Here is a 27,275-nt window from a genome sequence, read left to right as displayed (position 1 = left end):
TTTTTCTAAATGGCAGGAATATTATTAAGTCATTTGAAACCACTCAACAATTGGCACATCAGCTCACGGTCTCTTCTTTTTAATGAAGATAAGTGCAAGTCTGTGATCCCAGCAACCAATCTGTGCAGGCAATCCCTTACCACTGCCGAGTCTGGGGGAAGTCAGTGGGACTCCACAAGGATTTGCCATGTGGAACACTTTGCAGGGTCATGGTCCAAGACTTTTAACTTGTCATTGAGATTATGAACCTCAGGTCTCATTTCTGTGTCTCTACAGTACGTTTCTACCAAGGCACTAATATCATTCCTGTCATTCCTGGATAACAAGGTAATAAATGCATTAGAAATGCTGATACTTTAGATAAGATAAAATAGATTACAGAGTGGAATCTCTTCACCAGTTTTGAATGGAGGCCTAACATATGCCTTATACAGCAACAGTATAATCTCTTTAGTTTTGTATTCTAGACCACTGCTAATATAACCTTGTACCTAGATTGCCTATTATATCACTGCTGTGCACTGGACTGGATTATATCAATGATTTTTCTGGCAGTAATCCTACATATTATTTTTCTGATCAGTGTGCTGTTCCATTTGGAATGTATTCTCTTACGTGACTTCTTGCTCCCAGTGTAATTGTTATTCTTACTTTGCATATGTTTAATATTTTGTATAAGGATCTTAAATCTTGGACAGACTCTTTTAAAAACAAAAGTAAAACGAATAATGAACTAACGGTGCAGTTATCTACAGTGCATTTACGACTTACTGCAGTGTTGCCAAGCCCCAGCATTCAAAAATCATGAGTTGGGCCCCCCAAAATCATGAGATTGGATTAAAAATCAGGAGTTTGGGGTTTTTTCAAATACATTTTGGGTTCATTTTGTCTTCTGGTCTCTAAGCCTCTAGGGTGCACTCAGGTCTCATTTTCAAGCTTTCCTCCATAACCATAAAGGCTAGAAATTTAATTTTTCTTAAATAAAGCTGAGATTGTCTCATAATCACATGAATCCAGGAAGTACAATGAATTCTTAAGCTAAGACTATGGACTCATTTCTGCTCTCAGTTATATGGGTGTATCACCATTGGGACATAGGCCCTCCTCTGTCTTTATTCAGATTACAGTGGAAATTAGGAGCCTAAATACCTTTGAGGATCTGGCCCTAAGTGCCTAAGTCACTTTTGAAAATGGGACATCACCTCCTAAGTCACTTAGAAATATTACCCATTGTCTTCAAACTGAGATGAGAACAGCTCACCCCTTTCCTTCTTTAGTCTGACAGTCCTCAGGGCCTGATGCATTTTCTTCTGCATCGTTGTCTGTGGTACTTGATCAATGAGTGGATGCATCATATTAATCAAAGGCACTTGTGATCAGACATGCTCAGCCAGGCATCTCCTGACTATTTTATTTGCCTACATCTCACAAACTGACAGGGTCATAGACATTGCACTGAATTTGCAAGAACATTTTAATTCCCAACCTTAATGTGTCTTCATTTATTTTTAATTTGCCAAGATAATCCGCACATCGACATGAATGTGAAACACAGTTTCTTCTCAGATGCAGAACTGTGACAATGGCAGGTTGGTTGGGTTTTTTTCAAACCCTGGACAGTTTGAGGCAATGAGACTATTCACTTGCTTAAAGTCTGATATATCCTTAAGAACCTTGATGAACCAGGACCATAAAATCAGATTCTCAGAAATTAGGCCCTGATTCAGCAAAGCATGTGTTATGAGAAAAGCTGCGAGAAAACCATTTAAGCATGTGCTTTAGGTGTTTTCCTGGATGCAAGACTTTCCTGGATGCAAGACAGTCATGTGTGTGCTTCAACGTTATGTGGTTAAACTCCAGCCATGTAAAATCCACAATCTTAGTGTATAATATAGTTTTAATATAGTTTTTTGCCCTGAATTTCTTATAACAATGAAAAAATAACACTCCTGAACTAGTCCCACAGAAACATTTAGCAAAAGGGAAGGAGTGCACATCAGTTGAAGGAGAGAGAGAGAGAGGAGGCAGAAAGGGAAATGTTAAATGGCCAGGGTGAGAATGGGGAGACATTGTTATAGAAGAAACATTAGGAGAGATGAGGAGAACATGTGGAAACCATGTGTTCAGCAAGTCTGTGTTAGTCTGTCTCTAGCTCAGAAGAAAAACAACATTACAAGGTAGTGTCAGGAGCATGAAAGGAGAGAAGGCAGGGGGAGACCCCAGGTGAAAGGGGAGTGAATGCGGATAAAGAAGGACAGCTAAGGAGCGGGGGGCAGAGGAGCAGTCAATCACTAGGGACTGATTTGAGGGTGGTTTTTGGTGGGGGACTTTCTGAGATCCAGGTACATACAGTACATCCTGGGAATAATATACATTACAGCAACATTATGGAGTATTTCTGTAAACAGGCCTTTAGATACATGGGTTATCCAAATGCATATTTATGAACTATGGGCCAAACAGAATAAATAAACGTCCAATATAGAGAGTTTTCAGAAGGGATGTTATTGACTTCACATGCCGTCATGGCATTAATGAAGTGACTAGAATTTTTCAGGTATAGTAAATACGACTGTTCGAGGATTTATATATGTGTGTATATATAGAAAATTTGTAAAGTACATGCTGTTTACCCAACAAACTGGATTAACTTCCTCTGAGCTATTCTGGTCTACCCTGCAAATATGTGTGTTAAAAGTCCTTATGAAAAGTAGTTACTGTGTATGTACAAAATACACTTTTCAAAGCTAAATACCTCCGGTTACAACATTGTTGGTTTCTAACTACCAAAAGTGACTGGATCATGTCACAGAGTAATTCGATGCCAAATTTTATTTTGCAACTCAAACCTGTTTTTCAACTATACTGGTGGGAAAAAAATGTGTCTTAATCTTTTAATGCAAATTTTTGCTCTGAGTTACTCACATCCATGCATCCACACTGAAGTCAATCGGTGGTGGAATATGACTTAGCACAGAGTCTGTTTTGTAAATTCATAACTTTGCAAAAGTTAAACGATTCTTTTAAAGTCAACTTGCAAAAAGAAAAAAAAAAGTGTTCCCAGCTGTTGGCCATCAAATGTCAATTCAGTCTACAGCAAATGTTCACAAGTGTATTCCAGCTCCTGAGAAAGAGAGCTTTCGGTGACACATTGACACAGCCTGAACCACAAGCAGAACTGCTATCATTATAAGGATTATATTTAATATTCTACTTGGAAGTTAAGGGCCAAAAACCCAGGACCTTCTTTCTCTTCAAAAGCTGGCCAAAAAGTATAATAGAAACTGATTATGTGAATATACAAAGTCAGTAAGGAGAAACTAAAGAAAGAACTCAACTTGTGAAAATGGATCACCAGGTCAATTGCTGGAATGTACTGGGGGGTTAAACAATCAGAAGGAAAAGTGAAGGCATGGATATGAGGTTAAGATCAATTGGACTGTCAGTAAAAGTAGAAAGTAGTTTAAAAGAGAAAAAGTATGTGATTGACTGTGTTAAGAAAATAAGTCAAACACCAATAAAGATGCTACTTACTTATTAATTTATTATTATTATTTATTTATTTATTTATTTATTTATTAAAATGCACAGAGGCCCCTGTCAGGATTGGGGCCCGCTGTGTTAGTTATTGAACAAACTCAAATACTTATGTACATTTTCATTTTACGCAAGAGTAGTCCTATTGACTTCAATGCGACTACCCAGGCATATAAAGTTAAGCACATGCATAAGTATTTGCATGATCAGGGCCATAGAGATTGACTCCCCCGTCTTGAAGATCATGCAATCTAAATAAATCTATCTCGGAATGCCACAGAATCAAATCCTTTCATGGGATGGAAATCAATACACTTCTCTGCAACCATCTCTCTTTTAACATATATTAAAATTAATGGGAGTTTTCCCATGGACTTGAATGGGATCCAGATAAACCCCACTTTCCTGTGGAAATCTCTCTAGCAGTAGTTTTTTATCTTGAGCCTCAAACACCTGCTAATCCCTATGCAGTTGTGTACTCTCTCCCCTTTCCTTGCAAGCAAATAGGCTTAGGGACCTGGGTCTTACAAGAATATTTATTGCACTGAAACACCTCTTGCAACTATTATAGAGTGGTAATGACAGAAAAACGAGGGTCCTAAATTCTAAATAGGTGACTGATTATTAAGGTGCTGTGTACCCAACATCTCCCACTGAAGTATTGCAATGGGAGCTGCTGATTGCTTAGTGCATTAAAAATTGGGGTCACGATCCTCAAAGCTCAGATGCTCAGATACTACAGTGATGAAGGCAGTCTAATAACCTGTACAGACTAGAATAGAAAGGCAAGTGCCTAAAATTAGCCTTCTAAAGCCATAGTTAGGCTTGTAAATATGTTGTCTGATTTTCAAAAGTGATAAGCCTAAACTGAACAACCTTTATGGCACTTTTGCCAAATGCCATTGCAGTGACATGTCTGAAATCTGGTGGACTGGCTACACAGAAAACAACTGCTGCTGTCAACAAGGTCTTTTCCTCCAGGGCTAATTATTCTAATAAGAAAGTGAAAAAAAAATTATCATAAGCAGGAAAATTATTGAAAACTCCCCAGTTTGGGGTTCAGCTCAGCGCTTTAGTGTGAAGCCCTGGATTCTCAAAGGCATTCTCCCCACTTGACCTGTCATGCATCCACTCAACACCTATGCAAGGGACGGGGGAACCTGAGTTGGAATTAACCCCTTCTTCACTTACACTAGGTATTGCTTCCGCAGCCTGTCTAATAAAAGAATTTTTCCAATATATTTACCTCCCCTTTTGTGCTGTAGTACTACACAACCGTGGGAATGGAGGCAGTTGTGGCCTTGCTGATATGCAGCACGGTCTTGTTTGCTCTGAAAAGGTCCTCATCCAGAGCCCATGAAAGCAAACGGAAAGACCCTCTTTGACTTCAATGAGTGCTGGATCAGGCCCCGAGAGCACACTGCACAATGCCATATGCAATCAGACACAACTTTATCGGAACTGACACGCATCCTTCCACAGCTGGCACAGAACAGGCCCGTCTCCAAGAGATTTTCCAAAAGGGGGTTATTGCTGTTGAATAATTAATATTCTGGAGACCTGCAGAAATTAACAGTATGTGCTTAACATGGTGACCGTTATTCAGCAGACCGTGCGCACTGCGTTCAGTAAGCCCGCTTCTTTACACCACTGTCACCATGACTATAAGAAAGGGATTCTCCCATTGTTTACTACAGGCTCTTGATAAGTCATTACCACTCTGGCCAGAGTTTTGCCTCCAGTCACATTTCTGAAGAAAGAAACCACCGATGCAATTAACTTTCTGTTCAAGACAATCCAATTTTAAGGCTTCTTCTGAAGGAGACAGCATCGCACAGCAAGGAATGAAAAGAAATTCATATCTCAAGTATCTCCTTACTGTTGATTGTTTACTTTCTGCATGTTTTATTAGTACACTGGGTAAACTCCATGAAAAATAACTGTTGTAACATGCTTCCACGCAATAAAAAATTTACAGCAAAAGCATCAGTGCTAGATACTCAACAGTCATGAGTAACCCCATAACAGTAAACCAGTGTGCAAACAATGGAAGGAAACAAAACTGGAAAAGATTTCCGTTTGGAAACTCCAAGAGATTATAAGCAATGGTATTTTTTTAATTATGCAGAATACCTTGCCAGTGTCCTATAATGAGATTAGCATGTAATCCACCAAAAATCAGTTAGATCTGAATCCCTGCCCCCTACACAGCTGAAGGATCACGTATAATGGGATAACCCCCTTATGGCCAGTTACGGCAGCGCATGGCAATGCAGTACATGACCTCTTTTGTTCAATGTTACGCTGGTGATTTAGTTACCAAAACTAAAAATTGACTCTGAAGTTTTTGCAAAGTTCTCCCTACATTCCCTACAGGTCACGGCACACAAAGCAAAGAAATGATTAATGGGGCCTGAACTGGGAGTCAGGAAATCCAGGCACTATTCCCAGTTTTGCCACTGATCCACTGTCTGACCATGAGCAAGGCACGTCACCCCTTTGTGCTTCTGTTTCTCCTCCTACCACTCGTCTATCTTGTCTTTTTAGAATTCGGAGCAGGGAATGTCTCTTACTAGGTATTTGTACAGTGCCTGGCACAACAGGGCCTCGAATTTGGTTGGGGCATCTAGCCAGTACTTTAATAAATAAAATAATTACAATAACAATATTGGCTGGGGTACCCTATTAAGGCATGCAGCATATAAATGCGTTTTGTGACAACAGAGAGAAGACGATACAAACCCTCTGTAATGGTTTATTTGCTGGTGCAGTATCTTATTGGTTTCTTGCAAACATCAGTTAGTTAGGTTTCTGATTTGCAGCAAGTGCATGTTTTTTTGTTTGTTTCCACAGCAGGTAGATTGCTTTGCCAGTAATCTCACTGAACTTTCCAATGGCACATTTCCATTTGTCCGAGCTCTTCCATGCCCATATCACATCCATGCCAGTTTCCTTGATATACTGCTGCTGACAAGAATGATGCAAGTCAAATGACCCAAGGGCACAGGCATAGGAGTGGGTGAACTCAACAGAAATCAAACCATTAGGCTGTCAAAGTTCTTTTGGTGGATTTGAAAAAAAATGTATTTCTGAAATAATTATTGTTTTGATGTTTTTATTGTTAATTATTTCCTTTTCAGAGAATTTCTCCAAATGTGGTTCCCAGTGGCAGCAGCCATGAATCTGCCCATGATGCTACCAGAGTGGAATCACACAGTTTTAACAGCAGGTAATGTGAACAGCCGTGAAAACACACTGCCGCTGGGGAGTGCTTGTGCTGCCTATCCGAACAGCAGCTGTCTTGGGTATGCTTGTGATTCCACTCCCACTGTCTGTCACTAGTTAGCACAAGGGCTGAGCAGCAGCACTGCACGGAGGCAGCCAGTTTGAGTAAGAAAATAATCAGAGGCAAAACAGCCGGCAAGACGACAGACATGCAACAAAATACACGCAAATATAAACAATAATAACTTAAAGGCTTTCAGATGTGAATGCCACCCTCTTCTCTAAAAAGGAGGGACAGTTACAGTCAACTCTTAGGATTTTAGTGTGAGTCTTGTAATACTTGATGCCTTACAAAAAGCCTCAGCTCCTGGAGTCATGTGAACATGCGAGACTCACAGCTTTCACATTGTTGTTTTTTAAACTAACTTTATAACCCTCGTGGCCACAGAGAAAAGCTTGAAAATGTGACCTGAGGGCACCATGATGGCTCAGAAAAACAGAAGGCAAGTAAAAAGAAGCCAAATTTTTTTATATAAAAAAACCTCATGATTTTTAAACCAATCTCATGATTTTTGGGAGCCTGACTCATGATAGGTGAATGTTTGGGGTTCATGATTCATGATGGGGAAACTGACACAAAAAGAACTGATCTGATTTATACCAGCATGGTCTACTGAATAGAGCGCTAGATTGGGACTCAGGCAAAGCGTTTCTAGTCCCAGCTCTGCCTCTACAAGCACCTATGGTGGGGAACTATCAGCATTTTGTGCTTGGCATAGTATTGGCACTTACATAATACTAATAATTATTAATTATCATTAATTAATTATCCCCATGCCAACTCTCCGGTGGCAAATGGGAAGCCTTCCCCAGGCAAGTGTGGGGACATAAATCACCAGTGTATGCTTTCATTTACAATAAAATCCAGCCTTTATGGTTGCTATGATGTAAAAGTGATCCAAATATCAACCCGTACAATGTGGTTTTTCTGAGTCTGCAGCTAATACAGATGCCTCATTCACTGCTCAGAGCTCTTCTGGGCATCAGCAGAGCAAAACGGGTAAGAGCCCTGTCATTTCACTGCTCCTAATCTGAACTCTTTGGAAAGCAATGTGCTGTCGAGAATCACATCAGCTCCATCCTGCTGCTGTTGGCAAAGCTATGAGAGGCACCCACTGGGGAGTGGGACCCACGATTTGGCGACAGGGGAGGGGCAGAAGATCCAAGACCTCATTCCCTTCTCCTCTTGACAGAGGCCACAAGGCTGTGGGATGGATAGAGATTCATGGGTTCTGTGTAAATTTAATGTGCTCTACTGAATTACTGTTAAAAACCTACACTATTGAACAGAGGCTTATTTAACCATCCTATAATTCTATTGCACTTAACTAGTGGGGATCCCACTTTCATCTATGACTTTGGCTAGTTAGGTTAGTCTTTTGGCTAGTTGGTGTCTAGCAAATTCTTCAAGTCCTGATCATTTGTAAACTCTACTACAACTTCAGACCACGTACACCTTCTTTTGCACTTAGGCAGGCAACTTTCCTTCGGGGCTGGAGGGAAATCTTAAGATTGTTAAAAAAATTATAATACCAAGTTAAGTCAAGGTTTTGGAGAAGCAGCTCATGTGACTCACAGGAGCACAGTCACCCTTTCAACAGTTCAGACTTCCCCACAGAGAGACTTACATTTTCGCAGGAGTCACACTTCTCAGCACAGAGGAAATAGAAGCATTACCACTCTCCTCTGCTTGGGTAGCACACACCAGGGATCTGAAGATGAGGAACAGCACATGTGTAAACCATGCTGTGAAATACGGCATAAGGGCCAATGGAGGCTAACTAACCAATTCTTTTGGCTTGGATGATTTGTCAGGACAAGTTTTGCTGCTTGATAGCTACAGAAGCCCTGCAGGTAAAAACTGCAAGTTAAACTACTGAAGAATGGAGGGGAATTCCATGAAAGTTACCCAATGGTGTAAAGGCTTCAAAGGAAGCAGGTGCTTTGGCTGGGAAGCTAGACCTGAACAAGCCTGGCCAAGCTTCTCAACTAGCAGACACTTAACAAGTGTAACTTACTCAATGTTTAATTAAAAATACACTTTATATGGCTCCCAAGGGTTCCCCCAGATTTTTGCTCAGAGAATGGTTGTACAGCCAAAGTAGATTAAGACAAAAGGGGCCCAGATCCAAGCTAAACAATGGTTCCCTGCAGGCCAAAGGGCTCTCAACAGTGACTCAAAGCCTTTCTACCCACAAAGTGATCCAAGCTGATGCATTTCTATCTGATTCAGATACATAAACTTCCCTTATCAGCACACAGCTGCAGCACACTGCAGCCTAACAAGCTTTAAACCATCCAGAATCAGGGCTTGTCAACGTTTGAAGTGCTACCGTGGCGCAGCTGTAGCGCTTCAGTGTGGACACTACCTATGCCAACAGGAGCCATTCTCCCATTGGTGTCGTTAATCCACCTACCCATGAGGTGGTAGCTATGTCAGTGGAAGAATTCTTCTGTCAGCCTAGTGTTGTCTACACCAGAGGTTGGGTTGGTATAGCTACGTCTATGGCTATTAGCCAGGATGGGCAGGGATGGTGTCCCTAGCCTCTGATTGCCAGAAGCTGGGAATGGGCAACAGGGGATGAGCACTTGATGATTACCTGTTCTGTTCATTCCCTTCAGACATTGGCCACTGTCAGAAGACAGGATACTGGGCTAGATGGACCTTTGGTCTGACCCAGTCTGGCCGTTCTTATGTCTCTCGGGGGGGGGGGGTGGATTTTTCACACCCCTCAGAGACATACTGGTGTAAAATTCTAGTGTAGACCAGGTTTCAGTGAAATGCAACCATTTCTGGGAGCGGAGACTGGCAATCAACTCTTGTTCACAATGAGTAGCACAGGGGTGACGGAGGGGAAAACTTGGGGCCGAGGATACTAGGGTGAAGCACCTACTCTTACAGAAAGTGCCAGAAGGTCTTTAATGAGCAGACCAAACCTCAGTATTTCAAGTGTGAATCTACCCTGAAACGTGACTTTCAAACTGGCATTGGCATGGTGAAGGCTCAGTGTTTACTGTCTCTCCATGATTTCCAGCATAACCACCTGTAATAAAAGTTCTACAAGCCAAATTCAGCTGTGCAATCCTAACTGCCTTCCAATTGAGCCCTCAGCAACACTGTGCAAAACCATTGCCGTCCATAGGTTTGCACAGGTGTGACTGATTGGAACTTTGTGAACTAGAAGGGCTAGTATCCAGCCCCCTCTGTTAGCTATATCCGCTCTACAGAGCTGCAAACCAGACAGGACACACACAGGGAGAAGGCATGTGGAGCAAGAGGCCATTTCCACCCAGTCGCTTTCCAATGTAAAGAAAATAATAACAATAAAAAAATCCACAGGCAGTTTTCCCCCAACGGAGAGGAAGAGTGAACGTAGGAAAGATTCATACATCACAAGTGACAGCCACATCACTTAACACACTTGTGGCAAGGAGTTCAGATACCATCGTGATGGTTGTAGTATAAGAACCCGAAGAGAATAGTAATACCTCTGAGAGGAAATCCCTACAAGCCCCAGTGCAAGGTACTCAATCTACACTGGAAAAACAAAGAGATGTATCAGCCCTGCTAGGATTAGAACCTGCAGTTCCAGAGTCTCTAGGTATTACAAATCTACTGTTCAGACCACTGGAAAATGGCCTCCAGCACATAACTGTAACAGATATGTAATGAAAACCAGAACAGTCTGGCTATTACAGTTTGCGCTGGGAAGAGTAACCAAAAAAGGTCAGTTCTTTAGGAAAAGATGGCTGTACACAGACTGCATAATAAGGTCTCCTAACACTCTCCTAGAGAGGAAATTTGTCACTCAGTCAGATACAGTCACAGGGGTTCAGCCAACAAGTCTGGTCTTTATTCACCCGTCAGCAAATATTGCTGGCAAAAATGTTTTACTAGGGAAAAAAATATTTGTTTTAAACTGCTAACTGGAAACCGATTAGTATCAAATCAAAAACCCAACACAGTTGTACTAATTGTTTGAACTGTTTTATACTTTCAAGCTAACAATTAATATTTCAAACTTCATGGGGTGTCAAATATTTACTTCTGTGTGCCATCCACCCGATACCCCTAAACACGATAGCTTTTCAATAATGTGAAGGACTGTATATGGCCACATCCAATCTTTCACTGGAGCCTGCTTGGGTATGTCTACACTGCAACATAAGCCCAGGAATAGAACTCGAGTTAGCAGACTCTAGGTTTGTTAACCTAGGGCTTGAGGGTCTATACTCATTTGTAACCCCAGGTTAGGAATTGTTGAACCCTGGGTCCCAACCTGGGGCTCCAGCATCTACACTGCATTATGCAGCCTGAGTCCAACCACTCATATTCAAGACTTCCTAGCACCCTCCCAAAATGTGGCCACTCTGGCCCTTTGTTCGTGGTGCAGTGTGGGAAAATTTGACTGTCCAGAGAACAAAGAAAGTCAGTCTGTGGGACTGTGGGATACTTTTGGTGGACTCCCAAAGCACATTTTCCAGTAGGACTGTATCTACAGTACAAAGTACTTGGGCTTGAACCCTAGGTCCCAGCTTGACTCAGGCTTGGACCCTCCACCCTCATGGGATCCTGGGACCCTGGATCCAATCCCTGGGTGATTTGTGGGTAGACAGAAGTGGGGTTTGGCTCGAGCCTGAGTTTGAACCCAGGGCTTACACTGAAGTGTAGACATACCTTTGCTGTATATATGAAAACCTGACCTAAAGCATGTGGACTCAATTCATCTTTCTTCACCAAGGACCAGCTCCTGCTCCCACTGAAGTCAAGGGGAGTGTTGCCACTGACTTGGACAGCACCAGGATTTGTAACAACTTCTAATAAAGCACCAGGATCTGTAAAACAAATTACTCCTGGGGGAATTCTGTGGCACTGCGCATGTGCAGAATTCATGTCCCCTGCTGATTTTTTTTCTCAGAAGAATACAGATTCTGCTGGAGAGACGCTGCAGTTACACCTTTCACCCACAGAGGCTGCTGTGGCACCAGAAGAGATGGCAGCCAGCCAGAGAGGCTGCATTCCTTGCAGTGAGGCCAGGTGAGGTGGCACCGGACGGACAGAGTGGGACATGCGGGGCTGTTTGGGGGGGGGGGTGTCACAGACAGGGGTTCAGAAGGGCTAGTAGGGGGGACAGACTGGGGTGTGGGCTCAGGAGCTAGTGGGGTGACAGCATTGAGTCAGGGGCTGAATGGGAGGTGGGGTGGGCTGCAGGGCCGCATGGGGACAGGTGATGGGGGGCTGCAGGGCCACGTGAGAACAGGGGATAGGAGGTTAGGAACACATGGGGATGGGGGAGGGGGCTGCAGGGCCATATGGGGATGGGGGGTGCAGGGACACACAGGGGCAGATGTGCCTGACTGAATGGGAGAGGCTAGGGGGTCAGCCAGGATCTGCATGGGGGAGGCTCCCTAACTATCCCTCCCCCTCACAAAAAAAAACTGTTCCATACTTCTCCCGCCCATACCCAGCAATCCTCCAGGTTCACTCTCAGGCTCCTCCCCAGCAATTACTTCCCTCTCCCTCAGCTCCTCCATTATGCCTGACTCCCCGAAGCCTTTTAACTTTTTCTGAGGAGTGCAGGAAATACATTCCTGTATTGTAGTTTAAATTAATTACTCAACGTTCTGTATTAATATGTCTAGTTAGGCATCTATCTGTCAAAAAAACATTCCCTGAATCTTTTGTTGTTGCTGTTGTCCATATTGTTACAGACGTACTTGCTGACACGTATTTTGAAATAATTTACCAAAATAATTGAAACTGTCATGATTATATTGTATTATTTTGACAAATAAAATATGCAGAATTTTGCAGAATTTTCAAATATTGTGCACAGAATTTTTAATTTTTTGGCACAGAATTCCCCCAGGAGTAACAAATGTAATGATCCAGCGTTCTTCAACAGATAAACCATAGATCTCGAACCTGGCTCATGCAAGCAGAAGGGCTATGCTGCAGCCTGAGTCCCCAGAAGTTGTTATGCCCAGCTCAGGGCCTTGTCTACGAGGGTAATTACACCAGGGTAAGTGCACCCTTGCAAAACCCCTGTGATTTGCACCAGTGCAACTTCACAGTTCATATGGGTGCAGTGTGTCCACATTAGGGGGTTGAATCAGTGCAAAAAATCCTCTGTGCAGATAACGCCTTAGCTAGAGCTCCTTTGCGAGATCATGGGAATGCACCCCAGAGCAGTAGCTCTGCTGCCCTTGGAGAAGGTGAGGAGAGAGTTCACTAGCATAACCCATCACTTTCTGATGTGTGGGGAAGAGGGGTCAGAGGGCCAGGACCTAGGTTTGCCTGGTTGAAAAGGGACCCTGGTGGCTCTGGACAGCACCGCTGATCGGGCCATTAAAAGTCCGGCCTGTGGCTATGGCAGGCTTCCTGCCTGCCCTGACTCCGCGTGGCTCCTGGAAGTGGCCGCCATGTCTGGTTCCTAGGCTCAGGGGCGGCCAGGGAGGCTCTGTGTGCTGCCCCCGCCCTGAGTGCCAGCCGAGAACCATGTTCAATGGGAGCTGTGGGGCAGCGCTTGTGGGTGCGAGCAACATGCAGAGCCCCCTGGCCCCTCCGCCTAGGAGCTGGACATGCCAGACGCTTCTGGGAGCCGCCTGAGGTAAGCACCGCCCAGCCGGAGTCCGCTTCCCGAACCCCCTCTCGCACCCCAACTCCATGCCCCTGGTCGGAACCCCCTCCTGCACCCTAACTCCCTCCCAGAGCCCACACCCCCTCTCGCACCCCAACTCCCTGTCCCAGTCCTGAGGCCCCTCCCGCACCCAAACTCCCTCCTGGAGCACCCCACAGCCCCTCCTGCACCCCAAACCCCTTATCCCCAGACCAATCCTAGAGCCCACACCCCCCAGCCAGAGCCTGCACTCCCTCCCACACCACAGCCCTCTGCCTGCCCAGCCCAGTGAAAGTGAGTGAGGGTGAGGGAGAGCAAGTGACGGAGGGAGGGGGATGGAGTTCGTGGGGGGCGGGGCCTTGGAGAAGGAGTGAGGAAGAGGCAGGGCAGGGGGCAGGGCAAGGGTGTTCGGTTTTGTGCAATTAGGAAGTTGGCAATCCTACCAGGACCTCTCCCTTTCAAGCAGTGAGCGCACTCTGAATGACTAGTGGGGAGCAGGGCTTGTTCTCCCCAGCCATGCTATGGCTGGAACCCATGAAGGGCCCCCTTAGGCCATGTCTACACTACAAGCTTACAGCGGCACAGCTCTCCCATTGACATAATAAAACCAGCTCAATAAGCGACAGTAGCTATGTCAGTGGGAGAGTGTCTGTGCACACAAGCGCTTATGCCGGCAAAACTTATGTCACTCAGGGGGTATTTTTTTTCACATCCCTGAGTAACAAAAGTTTTGCCAACCTAAGTGCTAGTGTATACATGGCTTTATTCTCTGGCTCATAATTTCGTCCTGTTTTTTTGAGAGCACAAGAATTGAATAGAGTAATTCAGTACACTACAGTAGAACCTCAGAGTTACAAACACCAGAATTATGAACTAACCAGTCAACCACATACCTCATTTGGAACCGGAAGTACACAATCAGGCAGTAGCAGAGACCAAAACAAAAAACCGAATACAGTACAGTACTGTGTTAAACGTAAACTACTACAAAAATAAAGGGAAAGCATCATTTTTCTTCTACATAGTAAAGTTTCAAAGCTGTATTAAGTCAATGTTCAGTTGTAAACTTTTGAAAGAACAACCATAACGTTTTGTTCAGAGTTACAAACATTTCAGAGTTACAAACAACCTCTATTCCTGAAGTGTTCATAACTCTGAGGTTCTCCTCTACTTGGTATGTGATATTTGACTATTTGAATGTTACATCCCCATATCCTGTCAGAGGTTTTTGAATACCTCAGATAATGTTCTAAGGGACAATTGGTAAGGAGAACACCCACTTCTATTATGCATAACAATGATTTAGAACTGGTGATTTTCTGTGTTCCTTAATTAGCTAGTCCTCCCAAAGAAGCAAATGAATGGAAAAGAATGTCTGTATATAGTGTCCAACACAAAGTAGGAAAATTAGTAATGTGCAGTGATACCACTAAAACAATGCTGCTTCATGAGCTAGCACTTCTTCAGAGTCACAATTTGGTTTGAGTATTCAAACATATCAGGGAAGTCATCCACTGCATTAGTAAGATCTAAAAACCCCTCGAAATGCAGGTATACAGAAACTAGTGTGACCATTTCAAATCTCTTCTCAGGGGCACCCAAATTTAGTTCCATCCTGCAGTTAACTTTGAGCTGATCTGGGGGCATAAGAAATCGAAGCTAAGTACAGCATTTTACAGCAGAAAGCATGCTGACAACCTTTAACACTGTTCCACAAACAAGGGCAAAGCCTTCTTCACTCAAAAGAAGAAAATCAAAGTATTTTCTTGAGACTTGTTTTGTTTGTATCCTTAGCACTTTCAAACAGCTGCCTCCAGTTATTTCATAATAATCGTCACCACTAGTTAAAAACCACACCGGCCTGCTCACTGAAATTAGAAAGTGAAGCTTTTTGGAAAGTATATGATTAAGCAAAAGCCTTTTATCGTTTTAAAGATGAATGCAAAGCATTTAATTAACACTCACTGAAAAAATAAGATAATGGCTTTCTTGACTGTGATGGGAAATACAGAGATTTAATCTGAACACCGGATCAGGTCTGAGTGTCTAACTCCCTTTGGACACAATGTTATCACATTCATGCTTACATCATCACCCTCAGTATGATGCCGAATAATGTGGCCCCAAATTTAGATCCACAGATTGTAGCGAATACCAGTGTAACATGAGAAAAACAACAATGCTGGTCCCATTTTAGAATAAATTAAGTATTAAAAAGGCACGCACATGTGTGTGTGTGTGTGTGTGTGTGTGTGTGTGTGTATGAAGCTATTTTCAGTCATTCAAATAACAGCCATCACTGTCATTCTTTGTGTGTTTTTCTGGAGTCGTGGTAGAGAGGAAAAGCAGCCTAGTACATGCTCCAAGAGCAAGGCAGACCTCTCATAAAAAGAGTAGTGAGACTTCCCTCTTCTGTATCTAAAACACTCAGGCCTACAGTTTCCAATTTAAAAAGCTCAACATGTCTATTCATCATGCCATTTACAAAGTGGCATTATCTGTAAAACTCTTGCAACTTTGCTCCATAAAATGTGTCCTGTGATAACAGCAAATAATCCCTTTCTGGGTCAAGTTCATACTTTAAACACCGAGTCTGAGAAGCAGTTGTTTAGCTACACAATATTATATAATGTTAAGTGTTTGCTGATCTTCAGAATTTAAAGCTAACCTATACACACACACACACACACACACACACACACACACACACACACACACACACACACACACACATTTTTTCACTATCTGTACACTGTATAAATATTGACTGGGTCACTGGGTGCAAAAGCAATAGCAACAAACTATTGCCCAGAATTAAAATCATTCTTGCGATTGTCTGAAGCCCTGGACAATATGTTAAAATACACCAGGGATCATTTAATCCACTGGGAATATTTTTAATGTTGCTTTTGTCCTCTAACTCAGTAAATATTCATTTTAACCTTTTAAATGTTGTTTTAACCATTTACTGATTGTGCATTTTTCTTTGAGCTGGCTTGAGATGGAAGTTAAAGAGACATCACAGAGCAGACATATAATGACACCAGAGGTATTTTCTGTGTGTGGAATTATGACAAGTCATGCTAGTTTGGAGGGAAAAGCCACATACTAATTTGGGTCAAATGCATACATAGAAACTGATTACAATCGTTCAAAAATCCAAAAGATTAATAACTCAATCTAGATACCGCATATGGTCACGATCCTGCAAAGACTTGCTTAACTTTGCCCATGTCAGAGACTATTTATCTGTGTAAAGTTAAGAACATGTGCAAGTGTTTGCAGGATTGAGGTCTACAGGACTGATCCTGCAGCAGTGAAGTCAATGGGAGTTTTGCCATTAATTTCAGTGAGAGCAGGATCAAAACCTATGCGTCCCGGCATGTGTAAAAACATAAGAATTGCCAGACTGGAACAAAATGATGATCCTTCTAGTATGGCATCCTGTTTCCAAGAGTGGCTTCAGAAGAAGGTTAAAATGTAGTTATACCCACATATACAGAACTCTATCTAGACAGTAATATTTTACATTGTATTTTTACATTTTAGAAACATTGGTATAGCGTGTCATGCCAACAAAGCCTCATTCAATTGAACTGAAATGGAGACGTGTATGTATGGGGGAGATTTTGCTGGCTTGTTTTTTTACAGATATTGATTTATATATATTACATCCACATCAGCTTTGGAAGATCCTATTTGCCCATTCACCCAATGCCAGATTTCCCCCCTCCCCCAATCATAAAACTAAATTGTGGGTGAATAAATGTTGTGTCTGGGCTGGTGTATTTTTAAGGCCATCATGAATGGCTGGGGGATAGATGTACAGTACACACAGCACGCTGGGGACATCAGAAACATACATCATCGTAGTGGCAAATAAAGTTCCTTTGCAGGAAACAACAAGTTGTGATGGGCGTGCTGGAGGCTTTCCCTGCCTTCGCCACTGACAGACATGTCATTTTGTATATATGCCAGTAAACACAGGAGACAGCAGGTTCCCATATGTCACACAAGTGCACTAGTAGCATCTGCTGCCCAGGCACCCTGCATTGGTGGCATCCCGTGCTCATGCCCCATTTATCCACACTATCCACAGTAGTAGCACCAGAGCCTATGCCCCCTGGGCTGACAGCACCTGATGCTCACAAACCTGTGCCAATGGCCCTCAGTATCCATGCATTCTACATCGATAACACCCGGTACTCATGCCCCACACCAGTGGCACTCAGTACTCCCATCCCATATTGGTGACACCCTGTATGTCCCATACCGGTGGCACCCAATGTCTTATATCAGAGACACCCAGTACCCAATGTCCCATACCGGTGGCACCTAGTCCCCCAACATCCAACACTAGAGACACCCAGTACCCAATGTCCCATACCAGTGGCACCTAGTCCCCCAACATCCAACACCAGAGACACCCAGTACCCAATGTCCCATACCGGTGGCACCTAGTACCCAACATCCAACACCAGTGGCACCCAGTGCCTCATACCTGTGGCTCCAAGTACCAAACTCCCGACACCAGTGGCGCCCGATGCTCACACACTCTGCATCTGTGGCACCCCATGCCCACACACCCCACACCGACCAGACCGGACCTGTGTCTCTGCCTCTGCCCCACTGGCACCAGGTGCCCACACAGGGGCACACAACCTGCAGGCGGCGCTGTGAGCTGGAAGGAGACAGGATCTGACTTACCGCAATGAGGGCCGAGTTCCTCTGCCCCCCGTCGGCCGCTGAGCCCGGCTGCTGCTGCTGCTGCTCCCCGTTGATCCCACTTCTGCCCCCAGCAGCCCCGTTGCTGAGCAGCTGCGGGTGATAGTCCGGCGGCGCGGCAGAGGGAGCCGGGCCGGCGCTGCCCGCCCCTTTGCTGTGCTTGCCGCTCTTCCTGGCCCCCTGGCCGTGCTGCACCAGGTTCAGCAGCTGCAGGGTGCTCTCCCGCTCGCGGTCCGAGCTCTCCGCCCGGCCCCGCTCGTAGCGTCCCTCGCAGCTCTGGTGGTGCTGGCGGCAGACGGCGATGCGGGCTCGCAGCCGCTCCACGATGGCGCTGTGCACCCGGGGGGCCACCGAGCCCCCTCCCAGGAGACCGGCCCCGAGATCCGGGGCCTGGGGGGGAGCCGTGTCCCCCATCCTGCCGGCCACGCTGCTGCTCGCTGCTCCGGCTGGGTAGCGCCTGCGATGCTGCCCCTGACAACGCTGAGCTCTGTTCTCACTGCCACATGGATGGGGACGGGGAGGGAGGGATGGGCTGGCTGGGGGGGAGAAGGGATCCCGAGCCCGGGCCAGGCAGTCCCCAAATCTCGATCAGCCTCCCCCACCCCCACCCCTTAGCAATCGGGCTTGACCTCTCCGGAGGAGTTTGCCAGAGCTGGGGTGGGGGCGGGATGGGATTGACCCGCGATCGCTAGGTATTTGCCAACATAGAATTAAAGATGATGGGCGGTTTGCGTCCCAAGACTGCAGATAACCATTTGAAGGAGGGAGATAAAAACAAATTAGCACCAGGGGGAGGGTGAAGGGCTCATGGATGCACACAGCAAAAATCCCGGGCGGGGGAGAGACCTTTCTAAAGCGGAATAATAATAAAACAAATCAAACCACCAACCCACTGCCTTAAAAAAAACCAGTCCCCCAGACGGAGGGATTCTCCTTCCCAAAAGAGTGAAACTTGGCGGCTTTATTTATTTAATTTTGGGGAGGAGGGAGAGATTCTTTAAGGGGAAATTTCTCCAGAGGAAGAAATTGCCGTGATGGGGCGCAGGAACTCAAAGACTTTCCCTTGTTTTGGTTTGTTTTAATTTGGTCGAGAGGATTTTTTTTATAAGCCTTCAATAAACGTGCAGATAAAGGGGAGGGAGGAGGAGGAGGTTCAGATGAGTTAAGTCTTTGTGTTTTCTCGTCTCTCTCTCTCTCTTTGCTCTCCAGTCTTCGTGTTTTATTACTGTCTCCAACTGTCTGCTGCTAATATTGTAGCTCCTCTAAAAATAAAAGAGATGGATCCCCAGTTGGTAACAATGTCAGTAACTGGACGTTCAGACCATGCTTTGCTTTCTATTAATCCAGCCACTGTGTAAAATCCGTATTAAGTGTTTATACCCACCCCCGACCCCCCCAAGCAATAAAAGCAAACTAAGAACGCAGGCAAATATCACCTTTAGCATATTTTCCCTTATACTCCATTTCTCACTCCCCCCGATATTTCAGTTCCAAGTACAATATCAAGAAAAGCACGAGAAAACACACACAGACACAGAGAGAGAGAGAGAGAGAGAGAGAGAGATCGCTCTTCAGAGCAATTACAAATGATAGTGAAACTTACAAACTTCCAGCATTTCGCACCCAGAGTAGTCCACTGATTTTCCTTTGTGTTTTTGCATATTCCATCCCCCAAACAGTGGGGCTAGGTGTTTGTGGTGCAATTATCAGCGGTGACTCTGTTGGATTCCCCCACTTGATAAGTGAAAAGTACCTTGTAATATCCCTTTCTCTTTCTTGTCTGTTGTTAGCTGCTTTGCTGATACTGGCTCACTGCACGGGGGTTACGGGTACACACAGGCTTTCATTGTGCTCGGATAAGGCAGAGCGGCGGCGGCGGAGAAAGCGTCTTGGGAAGCCCTAGTGGAAGGACGGTGTCACTGCAGGAAGAAGTAATAGCCACAGAGAAGAGGCAAAAGAGAAACACGAAGCCTCCAAGCGGCAAAGGAGATGAATGAAGAGAGAAGCAAATTATGAACTATGATCCCAGTGATTTATTTGCATGGATGGAAGCCAAGGAAATCCCCCTTTCCATCCCCAGGTTTATGTGCTACCTCTTCCCTGGCTCTGAAGGTTCAATAACTTCCCTTATTCCTAGGGAATGCATTTCCCTCCTTCTGTATATATAGCTCTTTGTATTGCCTAATCATCCACTAATTATATTAGGGCACCCTGCTTACCCTCCTGCCCCAGCATCAAGCCCTTTGTGCAATTACTAGGAGTTTCACAGGTAAATCACAGCTATGAACTCTCTTAGCAGCTGCATTTCTCTGCAGTATAAGTGGAAAAACAAAAGTAGTCATTCTTGTGCAATGCTGTGTGTACATATCTGAGCAGACCAAGGGTCTTTGTGGTCAAGGCTGGGAGTCAGGAGCTTTGGGTTCAGTTCCCAGCTCTGACACAGACTTCCTGTGTGTGCTTGGGCAACTCATGTAGGCCCAGGTCTTTACATGCCTAACTCCCATTCAAATAAATAGGAGTCAGGAGCCTAAATATCTTTAATGATCTGGGTTCTAATCTCTGTGTTTCAATCCCCCTCTGTAAAATGAACACAATAATACTTCTTTTGTCTGCCTTTTCCATTTAGGCTATAGGATCTTTGGGGCAGGGACTGCTTCTCATGATTGTGATTGTACAGCACCTAGCACAATGGGGGCCCCCATTCTCATTTGGTATGACTGGAATAGTAATAATGTGGATGTGTCATAGTGACACACTAGAGATGCTTGATTAAAGGTGAAAATGCACTCTCATTTATGAGCCTTCATTTTCAGGTGCTTATCACTTTCCACACACACAAAAATCCTTTTTACTTAAATTTAGAAATAATGAAGCAAAAGGATTCTAAAAATCACCTAAAACATACATGCATATAACGTACATATATACATATGCAAGTAAATCCAGCCATGCTTATTTCACTGTGATCCTGGACACGTGATATCAGCCAAGAAACTGCACATTCAAATAACCACTCATAGGGGGCTCTCAGTGGTTGTTGTGCCTGAGAGAACTGCTGGACTGGTCCCACAGCACAGTCAACATGCAGGGCCAAACCTCACTGCCCTGTTCTTTTTGATCTAATAGAACCCAGTTCTTTGATTTTAAGGCATGCTGCAAGCCCTGTCTGGCATCCCAGGCATTTGAAGGAGCTGAGTTAAGAAGAGGGAAGTGTGGCTAAGGTGGAGAGGGGATTTTTGTTTAGCCCTGAATGGCTGAATGAATGTGGAAGAATTTATTGGTATTTATTTGATATATTTAAAAGAAAATAGCATTCATATGCCTAAAGCGAACATTTTGAAAAACCTAAATTGCTTAAGAGTTGCACTGACTGCAATGGGACTGAAGAATATGCTTAAAGTTAACCATCTGTTAAAGTGCTTTACTGAATTGGGGCCTTGAATTTTGAGCCATTTCAGCAATTAGTTTTTTGGTGATGCTTCTTGTCTCTAATTAAAATGACTGCAGTTTGTAAACCTTTTGGCTCCCATTTAGTTTTCCCATCTAAATATACTGTTTGAACATATTCTGTAGCCTTTGTGGGATCATTTAACTTAATAAGTTCAAGGAGTGCTATGTTCAGCCTGTGTCCATTTTTTCTTGTGGACAACTACAATGCCCTTATTATGGACCAAGTTCATGTGCTTACATTTTGCATACATTGCAAAACAGACCTCTTAAATATAAAACCCATTTTTGAGATATAAAAAACTAATAAAAACCCAGCAGAGTCCTTAAGAGTTAGTCCTGTGTACATATTATTTCACAAATATCACATTTTCAATTTTAGATCACATTCATGTATTGCCCAGAGTAACACTGAATATATATAAAACATCCAGGTTAATGGAAATGAACAACAAGGTGTGGTATCCTATCAGTTGTCTGCAATGCTATTTAAGAGAAGTAAAAAGAAAACATGATCATTCTAACATTTGCTACATCATATATTTTCTTAAGCTCTTTGGTTCTGACCTCTGGACTCAAATTATAAATGTACATTTCTCATTTTAAAAAAAAATCAACAAGATGTCATCAGTAATTCAAATTTATAGAACGTGTTTACTGTCTGCAAGATATTTACCATATTTACGTGTATTTATCTAACGCACCCACACTGTTTATCCACAATGACTAAAAGGTTAGAGCTGAAGGCCTTTATTTATTCAAATAAAAATAAACTAGCTAAGTTAAATATGGGAGTACATGTAATTGCCTTCTGATATGCTAGAAATATACTTTCTCACACCAGATTCTCATTGTCCATTCTGGCCTTAAAAATCTAGGAATTTACCGACACTATATACACCAGTCTTTGAAATGAGGTGGTCACAAAGAGCACCTACGCAATCCCCTCTTTCACAAATTTCAGCACAACACTAATGCCCAGTTCCCAAGAAGCTATTCTGCTCCAAGAACTGACTCCAGTTAGAGAGACTGAGGAAGAGAGCACATACTGTTCTGCTTGCAGCAACTCCTCCCAAAACATTTTGCATCACAAAACTAACACAGAACTTCTTTAAAGACTCAAAGGTGCTCATATTAAGAAAATACAGTAACTCCTCATTTAACGTCCTCCTGCTTAACATTGTTTCAAAGTTATGTCGCTGCTCAATTGGGGAACATGCTCATTTAAAGTTGTGCAATGCTCCCTTATAACGTCGCTTGACTGCCTGCTCTGTCCACTGCTTGTAAGATTTTGTGGAAAAGCAGCGACTTTACAAGGGAACATTGCACGAGTTCCTCTTCTCCGCCTGCTCCCCCTCCCTCCCAGCACTTCCCCCACCGCCAAACAGCTGTTTGGCGATGCTTAGGACTTTCTGGGAGGGAAGAGAAAAAGCGGGGAAGCACCGCATCTCCACTCCTCACACTCCTGCCCAGAAAGTCCTAAGCGCAAAGCGCTGGGAGGGAGGGAGAGGAGCGGGGATGCAGAATGGCGTGCTCCGGAGAGGAGGTGGAGTGAGGGTGGGAAGAGGTGGGCTTGGAATGGAATGGGGATGGGAAGAGACGGGCCTGGAGCATCCCCCGGAAAAGTTGGTGCCTGTTCTTTTCCAGGAAAGCTGCCACTGCTGCTGTGAAGGTGCTTCCTAGTGCCCTTGCTTGCAGTGGGCTGTGCCTGTGTGGGGTAAGCCAGGGGCACTTCCCAACTACAGTACAGTACTGTACAGTATATAATGCCTTTTGTCTGCCCAAAAAAACCTTTCCTTGGAACCTAATCCCCCGCATTTACATTAAATTTTATGGGAAAATTGGATTAGTTTAACATCGTTTCACTTAAAGTTGCATTTTTCAGGAATAGATCTACGTTAAGTGAGGAGTTTACTGTAACTTGTAAGATGACTGTGTGTGACAGCCCCATCTGGTGACTCCTGCCATAACAATTAAGTACAGACACTACTTTATTTTCTTAAATAACAAGGAAATTAAATGTAAAAAACAATATTAATGCAAAATTTAGATCATAAATTTAAATGCAAACATTTTAAGAAATGAGAAAGTTAAGCTTCTCTTATTGTTAACTCTCCCACATTGCACACACTGCATAGTCAGATGGTTAATAGAATAGGATTTAAAATATATATTCTCAATATATGCAAATTAATATTACTTTACAGAGCATGTTTAAATTTTGTTGACTTCTATTCACTTCTATCCCTTATCATTACATTAATGTAGTCTTTTGAATTTTGTAGTGTTCAGTTTAAGTAATATTAAATCAGAAATCTAGAATTTTATTTAATGTAATAATGTAGTGGAATCAAGATTTCACATTATTTTAAGAGGTACCATAAGTTCCTCTTCACTCTGCCAAAGGTAACATATGTAATAATGGGAGATGGGGTTAGTTGGGAAAGGCTGCTAAGCAGCATACGTCTCACCCACTTCAGACAAATGTGTTTGGGGCTCTCTGGGAATTCTAGCTGGCCACAGAGGCAGAGCTGGGAAGGAACTGTTTATTCTATGTGGCAATGCTGCACTACAAGTCCCCGTGTAACCCTTTGGAGCGAATGCATGTAGCGTTCTGAAATACCTCTTTGGCCACAATTCCCACCACCTTCTTCCTTTCCAGATACCACAATGTTACCGGAAAAACCCATTCACAGCCTTAATTGCATTGTCTTACCTTTGACAAGAATATCCTGGTCTAAATCCTAGGAATTAAGGCCAGGCTTTTTGGAAATTGGGGAAAGCCCTCTCACCCCCCCATAACTGCTTAAACAGTGTTCTGTTGCGAAGTACGTGTCACTGCTCTGTGCACATGTAACAAGTAATGGCTAATGTCACTGCAGCTACTGATCTGCCCTCACCCTAATGCCTTGCTCTGCTCCTTGTTTTTGCTCATATGGGGGAAGACTGAAAGGGCCAAATTCAGAAGCGATGCACAAGAGCTGGAATATACAAGTCAGTAAATGGGGATGTGCCTAAGCTGGTACAATCCACATGAACCAGTAAAAAGTGTAATTACAGTCAGATGTCTCAGTTTTGACACCTGATCTGTCAGTCTTCTTGCAGCAGATTCCCCGGTGCAAGTACATTTTTGGCCTTTCCTTGCTGTGTGGTGGGTTTCTTGCCAGAGTGATAATCAATTTGTTCCTGTACTGCCTCTACAGTGAGGTGAATATTTTTTCTATTGTGGACAAAAGAAACTATTTTTTTAATTAACCCCTTTTTATTTTGGGTGGGGAAAATATGAAGTATATTAAAAAATAGTACAAAGCAATCATTAACGTTATATGGTTTCTAGCCATCACAGGAGCAGGCACATACCTAAAAGAGGACTCTTCACTTACTCTACATTAAATACTGGTTATTAATAATTCTTTTTCTTGCATGAATGAGAAAGAAATGGTGGGAAAAGGTGCAAAGCACATTCATTTTTATTAAAATGCATCCCCTATTTTGTCAGTGCAGCTTATAGAATCATAGAATATCAGGGTTGGAAGGGACCTCAGGAGGTCATCTAGTCCAACCCCCTGCTCAAAGCAGGACCAATTCCCAACTAAATCATCCCAGCCAGGGCTTTGTCAAGCCGGGCCTTAAAAACCTCCAAGGAAGGAGACTCCACCACCTCCCTAAGTAACGCATTCCAGTGCTTCACCACCCTCCTAGTGAAATAGTGTTTCCTAATATCCAACCTAGTCCTCCCCCACTGCAACTTGAGACTATTGCTCCTTGTTCTGTCATCTGCCACCACTGAGAACAGCCGAGCTCCATCCTCTTTGGAACCCCCGCTCAGGTAGTTGAAAGCAGCTATCAAATCCCCCCTCATTCTTCTCTTCTGGAGACTAAACAATCCCAGTTCCCTCAGCCTCTCCTCATAAGTCATCTGCTCCAGACCCCTAATCATTTTTGTTGCCCTCCGCTGGACTCTTCCCAATTGTTCCACATCCTTCTTGTAGTGTGGGGCCCAAAACTGGACACAGTACTCCAGATGAGGCCTCACCAATGTCGAATAAAGGGGAACGATCACGTTCCTCGATCTGCTGGCAATGCCCCTACTTATACAGCCCAAAATGCCGTTAGCCTTCTTGGCAACAAGAGCACACTGTTGACTGAATAGGTGGCAGTAGACATCTTCCATTATGCAGTACAAAATTACATCCATTTCCAAACCGCTTTCCTCAGTTGTACTTTTTAACAATGATGTGCTCAAGGCTTCTAGACATGAACAGTGTAAACTTAAGCATGGTAAATGTTAGAGAGATACAGAAGCCCTCTTGAATGCTAACAAAATATGAGCTGGAAAAATCAGTCATTGCCCACTTTTGCAAAGGAGGTTAAACATAGACTTCTTGTTGCAGAACTGTATTCATCTGCAACGATGAAGAGTATTCGAAATGTCAAAAAAAAAAAAGTTGCATGGAAGGAAAAGTAGTATGTAACAATAATGTGGTATTGTGTAATAATTTCACCCTCAAGTATTAACTATGAATGTCTAGGGCACAATCATAACTGGTGCATGGTGTGCATTTGACAAGGTGGTGTGTAATGCGGTACACTGGTTTTGTTCTTCTGGTGCACTGTAGAAGAGGCCTGGTCTTCCTAAAAAGTGATGTGATCAGGGCCAAGTCTAGTAGGATTTTCCCCAAGAGCCTGATCCAAAATCCATTAAAGAATATAGGTGTCTCTCCCTTGACTCTGACAGGTTTTGCATCAGGCCCCAAATAGCAATGGAAAAAAAAGGGGAGAGGGAAGCAAGTCTTCACTGCAGAAAGCAGAGCTAACTCATACCTTTGCCACACACGTTGTGGGATCATATATAAGTGCTAGCATGGGAAGCAGGGCAACTGGGTATCTACCAGAGGTAATCTGGAGGGTGATTAATGTATTGACAGATTTGGCATACACATTTTATTCTGACAATATGCAGTTAGTAGCGTGAAGACACACTGGGATCTATGTAATTGAAGTCTATGGATGCTGGGATACTGCCTGTGAGTAGATCACATACTTAATATGGATTCATTTTACGGTGTTGATTTAAAAAAAATAATTTTAACCTCAGACTATCCTTGCAACATGCTCAGCAATAAAACCACCATTCCCAGGGTGACAAGTATGCATGACTACAGGAGTATTATAATACTGAATACACAGCACTGTTAGACAGTAGGTTCTCGTCATAGGTATGAGCAGACTACACCCCAAGAATAACATTCACTTTAATATCTGCTCCGATGTAGGGTTTAAACAAATGACTCAACAACAAAAACTGTCCTTCATTTTCCCAGGAGGCAAGAAGAGTTTGAAGTAGTTATCCTCTTCCACAACTCAAGCAAAAAAGAGCAGCATTTACTTTTCCCCTGGTCACTAGGCTCTCTGCTCCCCAACTCCAACTGCCTGCTTTCTTTTATGTGCAGCAAGTGGACCAAGGGGTTAATGTACACATCACTAAACTCCTCCTACATCTCTGAAGACCCAGGAGACAGAAAGTTGGGTTAGGGCTTTATATGTCCCAGAGAGGTATGACACCCCACCACACATAACACAAACAAGGTTTTGCACACCTTCCCACCTGTCAGCCAGGCGATTACTGTTATTAGTTAGTTTTGCAGGAATTATCCACCT

General features: G+C 43.6%; 1 protein-coding gene across 1 annotated transcript in view; it reads right to left on the bottom strand.

Moving 5' to 3' along the window:
- The window catches only part of MAML2 (mastermind like transcriptional coactivator 2), a 280,479-nt gene extending 261,898 nt beyond the window's left edge, over positions 1-18,581 (bottom strand). The window contains exon 1 of the mRNA XM_065423660.1: positions 18,150-18,581. Coding sequence (XP_065279732.1) covers positions 18,150-18,581 — 432 coding nt within the window. The remainder of the gene's footprint in view (positions 1-18,149) is intronic.
- Between the last annotated feature and the right edge of the window lie 8,694 nt (positions 18,582-27,275).

The sequence above is a fragment of the Emys orbicularis genome, chromosome 1 (genome assembly GCF_028017835.1).
Source record: "Emys orbicularis isolate rEmyOrb1 chromosome 1, rEmyOrb1.hap1, whole genome shotgun sequence".
Taxonomy (NCBI): domain Eukaryota; kingdom Metazoa; phylum Chordata; order Testudines; family Emydidae; genus Emys; species Emys orbicularis.
Note: the sequence above shows the minus strand (reverse complement) of the source record. Positions and strands in the feature narration are given on the sequence as shown.